Raw genomic sequence first — 13,555 nt, 5'->3', positions numbered from 1 at the left:
TTTTTGTATTTGCTTTTCTCAGGTCAGAAAGAAACAGGAAACTGGAATGTGCATTTTTTCCTTTTTATTTTGCATTCCACTATCGACTTGTGTATGCATATCTAGATATAGTGATAAATAATTTGGTGATATACTGAGAAACGATTCGCATAATGGCAGATTCAGAACTGGCCAGTTTGTGTATGTTGGCTAGACTACTGTACATCTCAAGTAGTGCTTCTGGGTTTGACCAGAAAATCAAAATTTCATTTTCGCTAGAATTGTTTTTTTTTGGGGGGGTTTTTTTAATGCTCAAGATAAATTTTTTTCTCCACCAGATATAGATTGTTAGGCCAGGTACAAATGGTGCAGGTAATTATTTTTAACAGGAAATGAAGGTCAAAATGCAGGGCATGCTGGACAACAGCCCTGTGACCACTGTAATTCCAGCTATGTTGAAAAACTGACCAATATTTTTAAATACTGAAAATGACACATGGATAGCATACTGCATTATATTTTCCATATGGAAGTGCACATTTATACACCTATACAGCAGCATAAAATCAGAAAAGTTTCCTAAGATGTTGATGGAAAAGTCTGCCACGTAAAACATTGATTTTCCAATCATGTTGGCCAATTTTGGTCAGTTTTTAAGTGGCCTGTTTTTCAGATACTGTTTATTCAGACAGTTGCTACTCTCCATGCCTTATACTGTTTTCTCTCCCTCCCTCCCTCTTTCTCTCCCTCCTGTATTCAGGACTACTTACCCTCGCAACAGGACATCCTTCTAGCCCGCAGGCCAACCAAGGGCATCCACGAGTACGACTTTGAGATTAAGAATGTGCCTTTTAAGATGGTGGATGTGGGCGGGCAGAGGTCGGAGCGCCGGCGGTGGTTCGAATGCTTCGACAGCGTCACCTCCATCCTCTTCCTAGTCTCATCCAGCGAATTTGACCAGGTGCTGATGGAGGACCGGCAGACAAACCGGCTCATGGAGTCGCTCAACATCTTCGAGACGATAGTCAACAACCGTGTCTTCAGCAATGTCTCCATCATTCTCTTCCTCAACAAGACAGACTTGCTGGAGGAGAAGGTCAAATGCGTGGCCATAAAAGACTACTTTCCTGAGTATGAAGGGGACCCTCACAATCTGGCAGATGTGCAGAAGTTCCTGGTGGAGTGTTTCCGCAACAAGCGCCGGGACCAGCAGCAGAAGCCACTCTACCACCACTTCACCACAGCCATTAATACAGAGAACATTCGACTGGTTTTCCGTGATGTCAAGGACACCATCTTGCATGACAACCTCAAGCAGCTCATGTTACAGTGATGCTCCTCCCTAAGGACTGTTTTTTTTTTCGTCCTTAACTCCATTTATTAACCCTTTAAAATGTTATGTTGGGGGAAGGATTTTGTGGCTGTCGTCAGCAGTGACTGAGTTAAGGGGTTAATGAGATGAACAGGGTTGTGCACCTGTAGTGCCCAGTGCTGTATAAAAAACATACTTGCAATGAAAATTCAATGTATTGGTTTTCATTGTAATGCTTCCCTCTTATGTTGAAGTAACACACTGATCTTATGAGTAATTTTCTGAGTAACTAACACGTGTAAGTGGAACTAAAAAAAGAACGGTTTTTAGGATGAGAGTTGTTAATATCTGAGGAGTCTTTTTCATGTCTTACTGAGCCTTAATTACTGATATATAGAAAATTAGCAAGGGCTAAAACAATGCAAGCCAACAGATGTTTTATTTTTAATAGGAAACATATTCTGAGTTTCTCAGAATACCTGTCTGGCCTTAAGTTTTAGATTTGGTTTTCTAATCAATTTTCATTGATTTTTTTAAAATATTTGATTTCTTTAAGTTCTTAAATTATATTCCAAAGGTTTACACTATACCACTGTAGATTTACTACTGCTGATGGATACGTTATCATAGTGAATGGGAGTGTAATGTCATCCAACAAGATTGGTACAGGCACATGACATACCTTGACACCACTTGATTCATACTGTTGTTAGCTATGCAGTGGAGCTTGAAAGGCTACAGTTTATGGCTTAATCTCAGGGCTTAATGTAGACCACTTTGTATATTAATTTAAATTTGTGTGCTTAAAAAGACAAAACCCAAAGTGCCATAACATTCATTACTTAGATCTACCTATCCATCAATGGTATTAAATCCACACTGCTGGCTAGCTAAATAACTTCTTCCAGTCTTCCGTTTTCACCTGATCCTCACAATGAGGGCCGTTTTGTGCTTTAGTAATCTCTTCATTGTGTGCATGTCAGGGAAGGGGATAGGTGTCTATTTTTATTTATTTTTCCTTCACTAAAGTTTTCAGTCTGCTGATTGACCAACATTTGTGTGCTTTTTAGTTGGTGACAAATGCATCTTTGTCCAAAGTGCCACATTTTTATGGTACCATTAACTAATCCATTATGCTTCTCCTCTGTCTGTTTCAATTACATACAAAAGGGATAGAAATTGCTTGGTGAACCCTGTAAAAAGAATTGTTGAATGTTGTCGCTGTAGAAAGTTGTTTATAAGTAGTTGTACAGAGATTCTTTTTTTGTCTCAGTTGTTTTAGATATTCTTCATGTACATGTCTAATTAACTTACTCCTTTTTTTTCCTCCTGAAATTTTTGTAACCCACTTATTATGTAATTTCTGTTTTTCCAAACATATATTACAATTACCAGGCTCTTAAAATTATTTGCATTCTGCCTTCTGTTTGATGTGCGATAACCAGTTTAATTTTCTTGGTATGTCAGCATTTTGGTGAAATGCTGAGGCGATACTGTCTATTACTTACAGACCTTCTTACTTAATTCCCATTATGCGCAGATGCATCTCAGGACACATTATACATTTCCTGGTGAGGTCTGGTTGATCACTATGGAATTCTGTCATTCGCAGCATCTTGCCTTAACGTGTCATTGTAACATGCACTTCTACAATGCACTGCTCCATTTATATCTGGCTACTTGACACATCTGTTCAATGAGACCTAAAAACATGCTTTGAGATTTTATAGGTTTTTCTGTTCGTTGCAGATGTAAATGATTTCCTGAGGACGAATGCTATAGACGCTGATGTAGATTGATCATCAGGAAAGGAAATTAACATCAGCCAGAAAAACTCAGCTGATGCTTTCAAAAGGAAAACATAATGGTGTCTGGAAGTTGCAACACATGCAAGCCAAACTGTCTCCATAGCCAAGTATCCGTGACAAACATTGATTGGTGTGGTATTTGAATTCCTGCTTTATGCACTTTTGAAAATTGCTTGACATTAAAGAAAAACACCTGATATAATATGCAGGATAGGTAATGGCAATGAGCTTGTCAGTGCATGGATATTTTTGTTCAGCATTCCACTAAAATAATTCATGTTCTTCTTGATTCAAATTTTGAGATCAATGGCTTCAATGCTGACATTGTGTTCGTTCAAAAAGATAATTGAGGGAGATTTTCAGCTCTGCAGAACTTTTACCATAATCAGTGACTCGAGCTGTGGAGGCAGTCTTTTCCATTTTTATGAAGATGTAAAATAGACAGGGATGTGTCATATGACCCATCGAGTCTGAATGAGTCTGACAGCACCTTCCAATTTGGTCTGCCTTCAGAGTATTAAATTCACTTAATTCTCTGTCTTTAATCAGAGATTTTCACCCTGTCAAAATATGTCTCTGAGAGATGCTGACTCACCGGTACGGCTGTACTCTACAACTGTGGTCAGATATGGAAAGCACATTTATTTGTCCTGAAGATATAGGCTTTTTTTTTTAGAAACAAGCCGCATCATTAATGCATGTTTTTCATGCATTATTCTATGGATCCTTTCCTACTTTTTAGCAAAAAATAAATTTAGACTGTTCACGATAAATGTCATGGTGATGAGAGGCTAGTTCGTTACATTTAATGTCAAAATAAGTATGCTTAGTTGGATACACTGCAGTGAATGATTCAACCCCTTGAACAGGTCAGGCAGGTCTTGTTTCCTTTACCACAGCTATGTCTGTATAATGGGGGCCAGTGCAGTTGATCCTGCTTCTTTGTCAGAAGTCTGTTCAGAAATTATTTAAACCAAAATCAGAACAGCTGCAGATGGAGCAGCACTTCTCCTGCCAATGCAACTAGTGCCTCTACAATGCCTGTATTGTGATATCAGAGTTTTTCCCTCCTAAACTGTATGAACACTGTGTAACAAGCAAACAAGAACCCATTGTGGGGGATGAAATGTTTTAATCACTATTTGGGGGTATGTTCCTCCGTGCCAACCTTCCAGGGGTATCCAAATACAAGAGAACGGTAGACTTCACTTTTACTGCATCTTACAAATAGTTTTGATTTCCCTATTGAGTGCTAGAATTTGAGAGACGACATCTGGTTAAAGTGCAGTTGGATCCACTGTAAACCTGATTTTTACCTTGCAATCTTGCATTTTGCTCCATGGACCTCTGTCTGCAACCCCCTGCAACTTTGGGTGACACAGTCAACTTATATAAAAAATACTGTAGCCATACTTTTGTGCCAGCTATGCAACACAACTTTGTTGCTTTCAAAATCATGAAACCATACAAAGAGACAAAACAATGTTGCATTTTTTAACTTTAAAGACCATTTTTAACCATTTTTTCTGTCTTTCAAGTATTGAAGCACCATTTACCTGCAGTTTTGGTGTTTTTATATGTGCATCTCTTATCCCTTATTGGGCATTGTGAATGTCCTCGTGGCAAAAGGAAATGTGGTGTTTTGTCTCTAATTTAAAGGCGTGCCATTATCCAGTTTTAAGTACTCTTATGTATTTGCATTTTATATGTGAAAGGATAGCTGGTCATACTGCGCATTTTATTTTCACAGTGGTCGGTCTTACCCTTACCAGACAAGCCTTAGAGATATGTTCAAAAAGAAATGGATAGGAAATGCTATTGACCTATCCTAGCCAAATACAGCCTTTTATAATAATATACTGTGCTTAAACATTTTTGGGTGTGGGGAGGGCAGTAGGATTGGTCACCGTACAATCTTCATTCTAAAAACCAGTTGTAAATTGAGAATATCTGTAAAATCTTTTCTTGTACAGTTCTCATCAAAACTTCTATGCTCTCTGACACCTTTCAGTCTTCAATAAAAAAAGAAACATTAAAAAAGAGAAGTGTGTTTTTTATTTTGTTAATTTCCTGATGTGTATGCCTTTTTTGCCATTGAAGACAGTCTGAAAATCAGAGGTGGACACTGGCTGTGGCTAGAAAACTAAACGGCTTTGATGTGACTCGCCACATTAAGAAATTACCTTATGTTATATTTGTGTGTGCCCAGTTATCAGACCTCAGCTGCAGCACGTCACAGTGGTTAAACATTTGTATGTAATCTGTTGATGCAGCAGAACAGGGGAGTGTGATTTATAATCCTGCTCCTTTGCTGGTTTGAATGGACTTCATTGATAATGTGCCATGCAAATCCAGTCTTATAAAACAGTGCCGCATAGTATTCACACTGTGCTTCCTGCCCATCACAGACATGCCCTGTGATTAAAGTCCAAAAGTATTTCAGATCAGTTCCGTCTGGTATGGGTTTATGTTTCAGATTATTCCTACCGTAATTATGTAATTCCTACCTGGATAGACACATTAATTCCATTATGCAATTATGAATGGATTTATACTGAATGATACATTTTGTTTCATCACTATGCACTATGCTATACTCTGAAGTAAAGAATATTTTCAGACTGAAGTAGGGGCTAATCAATGGGATTTTAGAATTCCAGACCCAAAAACTGAGTTTATGATTTTTGGGCAGAAACAGGAAGTCCCTGACATGAGCTTAACACTGTTTAGGTTTAAGATGGATGAAAATTCTACTTGGAAAATGCATATTGGAAAAATGTATCAAATGTGAATTTAAACAATATTCTCCATTGTGTATCTGGGTGTGATTTTGGGGCAAAGAGGGACACCTTACTGATGATCTATTGGTTTACAATTAGATCAGTCCGATTTGGCTGCATGATCTTTGCATCAGCTGCTAAATTCAGACCAGGGCTCTGAGGATCTGTTGTGGTGTATTTAAGCCCACACCTATTAATGGAAATGGAAGATTTCACTGAAATCAAGACAAATAAAGCTGGGTTTACTTTATCAGGTGAAGTCATGTAGCTATGATTATAACTTTGCAGCTGAATGTCTACGAGGTGAAGTGTGGGAATTTTCAGAGGGGAAAGCTAAGGGAAACTATTTTCACATTTTAAGAAAAAGGGTGATAAATTTAACTTAGAAGAATCCATGATAGTATCAGTTTTTCAATTCGCATGGCCAGTGGTTCCATTTTGGAACCAGATATTGACCTAGCCCTGGAAAAAAAGGTGATGATAACCAAGGGTCAGTTGCCAAAGAATATAATAAACAAAACTGGGGACATTCTCTTCAGATTTATACTGGCAGATCTTTGGATCTTGAAAGTGGTACAGCAGGGTTTGGAATGGTGATGCTTGAAATCCATCACAGGTTGTGCCTCCCTAGTTTATGTTTTCACTTTGGAGTTGATGTCAATTTATGGGTGGTTAGAAGAAGCTCGTTTGGACTATGGATTAATATAAACCGACTCAGCTGCTTTGAAGAACAGTGGTCCTAGGCCCCATCTTGCTACAGTGAGGTAAATTCCACTCTGTTTATTAAGACAAGCAAAAAGAGGATGCACAGTGGAATTGGTATGGGTTCCTCCAGAACATGCAGTGCTTCAAGAAATGACATATCAGACAAAATTGCCAAAAAAGCACCAGAAAAAGAAAATACAGATATTACCATATATCCGGGACCAGCCGAATGTAGGAGTTTAATGAAAAATAGATTATGAGAGAGCGGTAGTTGGCATGCAAAACAGAACAAAAAAAAGCAAGACATGAGCCACGGTTCTGGTGTTGAAAGGGAATATTCAGAGGTAGTAGAAGTGATAGTGTTAAATGACCAGGCTATGGTTAGGCCGCTGTGCCCAGAACAGAGAACTGAACATCTGGAAGGTTTATGTGAGTGTGGCCAGGTTCAAACAGTGTATCACATGTTGTCAGCCTGTAAGAAATATAAAACAGAGAGAAAAATCATTTTTAAAGAAATAGAATCTTGGGGTATTTCTTCCATGAAATCTCTTCTCGGGTAGGCATATATAAAAATTCCTACTTGAGCACAGAATGTTTAAAATGTATTTCTTTAATTTTACCTATAGACTACAACAGAATTTAATCCAAAGAATTGAGTAGTCTTGTGATTTTCCTTTTTTTTTTTTAATTGCGGAAGGCAGTAAGGCCTACGCTTGGATGCGTCGATTCGGCCGTAAATTAATGAGGGGAAACTACCATTAACATTAAAATAAGCTACATAATCATAAACAACACTATCCTATTGAGAACTGTATCAAGGGGTAAGGTCGGTATGGTTTATGAATGAAAAAAGATTAATAAAGATAGAGTACAGTTAACACTGCTGGCATTTGAGCAATATTGCTGGGCAAACAAACCGGCTTTCATAGGCACAGGGGTGCTTGTCAAAAAAGGAAATCCAGGCAACAGGGAAATTCAGAGGCGATTATGTTTTGCTCTAATGCGTACGTTGTTTTAACGTTAAGGAGTAGGCTACTGCACCTTGTGAATTACATGATACAGAATAGTTGGAGAAGCTAAAACGTAGCTTCACAATCTGCAAGGAATGTTAAATTGGGGTTAAGTAGGTCAACACATTAGTTGGTGCCAGAAAGCAATGCACAGGATGGAATGAGGATGAGACAACTCTGAAAGAAGGGATCGTCTCCACTACTACATTATTAGCACGTATAAGTACGAATAGTGGCAACCATACGTAATTGGTTTTAAAGCGTTCGGAATACATAAACACCCGGCACTAGTCTACGGGTACAAGCAAACGCAGGAACATTCACAGTATCAGAACGGTAAGATTCAGAAATCGGTTTGTTTAGCTAACGACAGTTAGCTCGGGCGCAGTGTTATTCGTTAGCGGCTAGCGTTTCTTAACCATGGTACCATCAACACTAGTGAGTTGATATATCTATAAGCAGCCTGGTGCCGCTTATTTTTTCGGCAACAAAATATAATGGTTGTAGTTGCTGTGTAATCATGCTGCGTGCCATAACGTAACTACTTAAAACTAAGTTTGCTCGCTAACTTTCGCTAGCTTAAGTTTAGCTAGGCTAACGTTTTGAGTTTAGAATAGATTATCTAAACCCACTAGCTAGCTAGACTGGTCTGTAGTTTAGCCAGTTAATTTCCTTCTGACGCTGACCGATTCAGTCCCTGGAGTTCATGAAGTAACTTTTCTACTGGGTCTCAGGTAGGCCTGTTCTTACAAGATATTAAGTCATGTGCTTAGCCATTGTTGCTACAAGGAAACAAATTAACTAACTAGCCAATAGCGCTTGACTTACAATTAGCTATGTGGTTATAGCGTTAAACTGTCTGCAGTTATCAATAGCAAGTTAACGTTAACTGATGATAATCGAGTAGACTAGCTGGTTGAGTTGACTAGGTGCTGCTGTTAGCAACAATTCTATTAGCTAATGTGTCAAGCGTTTGTATTTTACTTGGGAAGACTATGCACTTAATTTCCCCAAATTCGTTTTCCAAGGGTGGGTAAAATATCACGTCTCAGATAATCTGACTAAGCATTTGCAGGTCACGATCCGTATGTTGTTTCTTATTGTTGTGACTCAAAGTAATTTTGACAGATTTCTAACTTCCTCTCTTAGACAAGTGACATCGAGAATCAATGTGATTGTATAGAGTCTATATAATCTTTAAAAAGGCTTCAATTTAAACTTGCATTCTAATAGATATGCCAAAGAAACGGTACTACCTCGATACTAGACCAGCAATATGTCGTCTCCTGTCTGTGGGTTAGATGCAGGTGATCCAGCACTCAGTTGAGAGATTACGGACTGCCCTTGTGTCAAACCGCCAGGATTTGGTAGCCCTCTATCAGAAGTACAGTCGCCAGGAGAGGCGTTTAATGGAGGAAGGCCTCCATCTTGACAGCACCCTGTTCTGTCCCATCAGCTTGCACTCAGATTCTGACTGGATCACTGCACATCCGGAGGAACCCCAGGACTTCCAGAGTTTCTACAGCAACCCCCACCGCAGTACTCCTGTTAAAGGCAGAAATACCATTTATATCCAGACCATTGGTATGTTGCTGCTTAAGTAAATGCAGGGCAATGGGGGTTCACCACAGATTTGTGATGGTGATCTACTGTGAAGATCTGAACTATGGCAAAGCTCATTTGATGTTTGAGTCTGAACATTCATTATAGCCTGTGTCATTGAATACACATTAAAGCATATACTTAAAGTTTTGATATTGTGTGCTTTAGTTTAATGGAGTGGGGATAGTATTGCATACTTTCGTGACATCATGTGTCTTGTGTCCACAGGCTCATTTGGTGGAGCAGAAGCTCTCACAGAGCAGTATGTGGGCTGGCTGCGGGACTACTGTGAGGCATTTTATCATGGGCTTACGGTCAGGCTCCTTGACCCTGTGACAGTGGCTGCCACTGGCTGTGCCTTTAGAATCAACGGCAACACACACAATCTACAGATACATGCCGGTGAGAGCCATCTCTTTGTTTTGGCAGTACTCATTTCTCCACATTTTTTGCTTGTGTGTTTTCTCTGTTCATTTAGTACACAGTATCCAGTCCTGGACGACCACCGCATCTGCTGGTTTTAGGTGTGCTTTAGCACCAGTGGTTAATTTAAATTCTTGATTGGCAAAAGAATCCAGACCCCTTTTCCTTCAGGATATCAGAAATCCAACAGATACTACAACCATCCAGGACTTAAGTTTGACACCCTGGGAATTAGTAGAAATACTTAATGCCCATTTTCCTTAATCGCTTTTTTTCCCCCAAAAACACACTTGTTGTTTGTGAAGCTTTCAAGGGAAATTAACACTAGAAGGAAATTTAAGATATTAGTGCATTGGAATCTATGAACAGCATTCCTGCATCCATGTTCCTTAGGTTTGTGTTCCTCTTCTCATTTGTGAAAAATCCTTCACTGGGAGAAATTCATTGAAACTTCACCTAAATGAAAAAATTATTGAAATATTTTCATGTATATATGCGTATAAATGTGGACAGATGTCTCCTTTTTATACCTGTTGTTTTTTTTTTTCAGGTGATTTACTAAATTTCTTGCTGAAGAGGAAGCCCAAAGATGCCTTCTGTATTGTGGGGATCACCATGATTGACTTGTACCCCAGAGACTCCTGGAACTTTGTATTTGGCCAGGCGTCCCTCACTGAAGGTATGTGTAATCTCATATTAATGATGGTTGCCACTCCCAGTTGTCAAGGTCAAGATTCCCCTTTCCTGTTCTTCAAAGAGTGCTATTTAAAACCTAGTAATACCTGTTCGTTCTATTGACAAACATTGAACTCAGGTTGTCATCGCCTGATGAAAATGTGCGATTGCAGCTAATCCTGGCATACTGCATGCAGTTGTGAGTATCTACCACAAGAGGGCAGAACTGTACTTCATTGGAACTGTCTAAATATACAGCACATGGCTGTATTTTCATGAAGGATCATGTGCTTTCAGAGTTTAGAAGGTTAAATTGGTTTTTGTAATCTTTTTTATTTTTCTGCTTTGTAACTATACAGGAATGGGGGTTTTCAGTTTTGCCAGATACGATGACAATTTCTATAGCAGGAGTTACAAAGGACGACTGCAGAAAGGGAAGATGAGACCGGGGGATTACACAGTGTTCACTGGATACTACACCCCACCCATCACCAGCACCCTGCTGCTCAGGTCCTGCAAGGTCTGCTTGTCCAGAACAATCACAGTTCTCCAATATGGAGAGGGTGGAGGGCAGATTGAGATACGTAATAGTGCTATGTCATTATTGTTGTTGCTGCTTTCGTTATGGTCATTGCAGTTTACTTTAATTTCTTATGAAATAAATGGAGGAAATGTTACAGAACAACATGCACATCACCCAAGTCTTTTGCACAAAATGCGGCTGATTGTTTATTCTTTCAAGTAGTGCATAGTACATGTAAGGATAGAAAAAATGTGTGTAAACCATGAATCTGCAAGCAGAAAAAAAAACATTTTGGATGAGCAATAGCAGTGAGAGGTCATTCATTGTGATTGACTGACTGAGATGTAATCCTGTGACAATGTAATTATAAGATCAGCCAGAAACCAGGAAACAGCTTTTCATATCGGTAACGCAACTAACATTATTGAGGTGACCATTTTTATGTGATGATTCTTTTCTGTTGTCATTGAAATTATCCCGACTTCCTGTATCATACTGCTCCATTTTTGCTGATGAAATAATAGGTTAAGCATGCTCTCTTGAGCTAATGTCAACACATGAATCTGTCTGAAGCACAACTTTCAAAATGGCCACCGTGAGATTGCATGTGTGGAGTACGTTTTGATCCTGAGTCCGCGGGATCGCTCCTGGCCTGTCCCTCTCTCTATGGTTGCGGACCGCTGCAGCCCTGTTCCTCCCCTGCCCGTGCCTTGAATCAGCCTGCTGCTCCAGATGCATCACCCGATAAAATAGATTTGATAAGTTGACAAAAAAAAAAAAATCTCCCTCCGTTGTACTCCTGACAGACCCTAACCCATGAGATTGGACACATCTTCGGCATAAAGCACTGCCAGTGGCTGCGGTGCGTAATGCAGGGCTCCAATCATCTGGAGGAGTCGGACCGTAGGCCCCTGCACCTCTGCCCCATATGTCTGCGCAAGCTTCAGTCGGCACTGGAATTCAAGATGGCTGACAGATACAGGGTGAGTGGCCTGAGGACCGGTCTGAGCCTTTAAGTACATTGCTATTTAATATTACATTTCCACGGTCTGTATCTTCTTTGTATGGACTGTATCCATCCATTCACAGACATATCATTTCAACATGGAGTAATTGGCACAAATTGCTGTAGGGACAACATTTAAAAGTATGGTCTTGGGTTTACCTTGTAAATAGGTGGAATTAACAAAATATGTTATATGGAAGCTTATTTTGTTTTGAAGTTCATCAAATGACCACTTTTAAAACAACCTAAATGTCGCAGCAATTCTGCATTAAAGTTTGAATGGGATTATCCCATGCAGAGAAAATGAAATCATTGAAGTCATTGTTTTACATATTCTGTATAGGTTTCAATGAAATAAATGCAGTGTGGCTTTAATGTATATTTTTATGATTACTGGCTTCATTTGGGCCTGCACCTTTGATCCCATGGCTCTCACAAGAATACAGTGTAGTTTATAGTGGGAGAGTAAATTGGTGCTGAAGAAGGCTGTACATACTGCATTACAGGCAGGAGTGTAGATGTGACACACCCAGTTATCATTGGGAACCCAGAATAACAGGCAGTTTGCTGTTTTCATCAGGCTTTACTCCAATGGATGGAACCAGGGTTGCCTAGCAAAGAGCCACACACATCCGCGGAGTCTGTGGCCCACTCAGCCAAACCCACCCAGGCGTTCGAGGAGTCCAGGCAGTGGCTGCAAAAGTGCCTGCATGTGCTGGAGAGTGAAATGCTTTAGCTTTGTGTCAAACCTGGCACATTCTGGATGTGTCCTGCCTGTGTATTTGTATGTATATCTGACAAAATGATAGTGAATGTATCTGGGACCTCAAAGTCGAAACATCCAATTGTCCTTGAAAAGAAAAAGAAAGACGTCCCATTTTAAAAGTAAACACTAAGCGCTAAATCATTAGCACAATGTAATTTATTATGTAGATATCAAGGCTTGCAGTGTCAGTGTGTTCATAATGGTACTGTGACTAACTGGGCTGCTCACTGGTTTGTAGATTAATTTCATTATGAATAATCATCGGTCACTGGAAAGTGAAGTGCGTACCTTCACAGACAAAATATTTTGTGTCTCGGAATGTAGCGCCACCTCACAAAAGTCAGTTTATAGCATGGACTACTGTAGCAAGAATAAATCCTGGAAAAGCATTAATGTATCCTTAAAATTAGGTTTTATGTAGAATTCATAGACATGTGGCACAATCCATACAGCAGCCGACTGTCAAACCATAGACCAGCCTTCCTAAGTGGTTGGGGGTTCAGTCCTCTACCATGGTCCCTTCTGAGCTGTGTTCCTTTAACTGTAACCCGCTCTGCTTCCTCATTGTCTGGCAAAATCTATATAATTAAAAATTATTTATGTTTTTTTTAATCTGTTACCAATTTTGCTTTTTAAAAATTAAAAATCCTAGAAAATAAGTCTGATTTGAGTGGGAACCCTATTGCTAAAACGGGTTAAAACATTATCAGTCAAAATAGTCATGTTTTAAGTTGTCTGTTTATTTTCTCTCACCACATTCAGGGCTAAAACACTTTTACTGCTAAAAAAACAAGGTTTGTTAAATCAATGTATGTGGAGACTGCCGGGAAAGAATATATGTAGAAAATAAGTTACTGCAGAAGTCTGTGGGTCTAGAATATAGTTCAAATTGTGCCATTTCCTGCTATTTTTGCTTTGCTTCCAACATAGTGCATCTTTTGATTTTGATGTTGTTTGACTGGTTCT

General features: G+C 39.3%; 2 protein-coding genes and 1 long non-coding RNA gene across 5 annotated transcripts in view; 2 read left to right on the top strand and 1 right to left on the bottom strand.

The window, feature by feature from the left end:
• Window positions 1-2,699, top strand: part of LOC135248469 (guanine nucleotide-binding protein subunit alpha-13) — a 31,565-nt gene extending 28,866 nt beyond the window's left edge. Inside the window, exon 4 of the mRNA XM_064323153.1 lies at window positions 740-2,699. Within this exon, the coding sequence (XP_064179223.1) occupies window positions 740-1,312 (573 nt within the window). The 3' untranslated portion in view covers window positions 1,313-2,699. The remainder of the gene's footprint in view (window positions 1-739) is intronic.
• Window positions 2,700-4,412: 1,713 nt separating this feature from the next.
• LOC135248472 (uncharacterized) lies at window positions 4,413-8,971 on the bottom strand. The gene is made up of 2 exons (XR_010328433.1): window positions 8,851-8,971; window positions 4,413-7,056 (listed from the first exon to the last, which is right to left on the bottom strand). It is a non-coding gene; the product is annotated as an uncharacterized LOC135248472 (long non-coding RNA).
• LOC135248470 (archaemetzincin-2) lies at window positions 7,480-13,201 on the top strand. Of its 3 annotated transcripts, none has more exons than XM_064323155.1 (7): window positions 7,480-7,930; window positions 8,896-9,178; window positions 9,425-9,598; window positions 10,170-10,298; window positions 10,654-10,814; window positions 11,624-11,800; window positions 12,404-13,201. In XM_064323155.1, the coding sequence occupies exons 2-7, from the start codon at window positions 8,896-8,898 to the stop codon at window positions 12,557-12,559; spliced, it is 1,080 nt and encodes a 359-aa protein (XP_064179225.1). In that variant the 5' UTR covers window positions 7,480-7,930; the 3' UTR covers window positions 12,560-13,201. The 3 variants fall into 3 exon arrangements, with proteins under 3 accessions (XP_064179225.1, XP_064179227.1, XP_064179226.1); XM_064323157.1 differs by lacking the exon at window positions 7,480-7,930 and adding an exon at window positions 7,960-8,328; XM_064323156.1 differs by lacking the exon at window positions 7,480-7,930 and adding an exon at window positions 8,417-8,623.
• The last annotated feature ends 354 nt before the right edge of the window (window positions 13,202-13,555 follow it).

Source organism: Anguilla rostrata, chromosome 2, assembly GCF_018555375.3.
Source record: "Anguilla rostrata isolate EN2019 chromosome 2, ASM1855537v3, whole genome shotgun sequence".
NCBI lineage: Eukaryota > Metazoa > Chordata > Actinopteri > Anguilliformes > Anguillidae > Anguilla > Anguilla rostrata.
This window is presented reverse-complemented; position numbering and strand designations above follow the sequence as displayed.

What these genes read in the sequence shown, in the direction of transcription:
- LOC135248470 (XM_064323155.1), top strand. Translation starts at nt 8,896, where the DNA reads ATGCAGGTGATCCAGCACTCAGTTGAGAGATTACGGACTGCCCTTGTG. An exon ending in TGCTGCTCAGGTCCTGCAAG is followed by an intron (nt 10,815 to 11,623) that starts GTCTGCTTGTCC and finishes TACTCCTGACAG; the next exon opens with ACCCTAACCCATGAGATTGG. An exon ending in AGATGGCTGACAGATACAGG is followed by an intron (nt 11,801 to 12,403) that starts GTGAGTGGCCTG and finishes TGTTTTCATCAG; the next exon opens with GCTTTACTCCAATGGATGGA.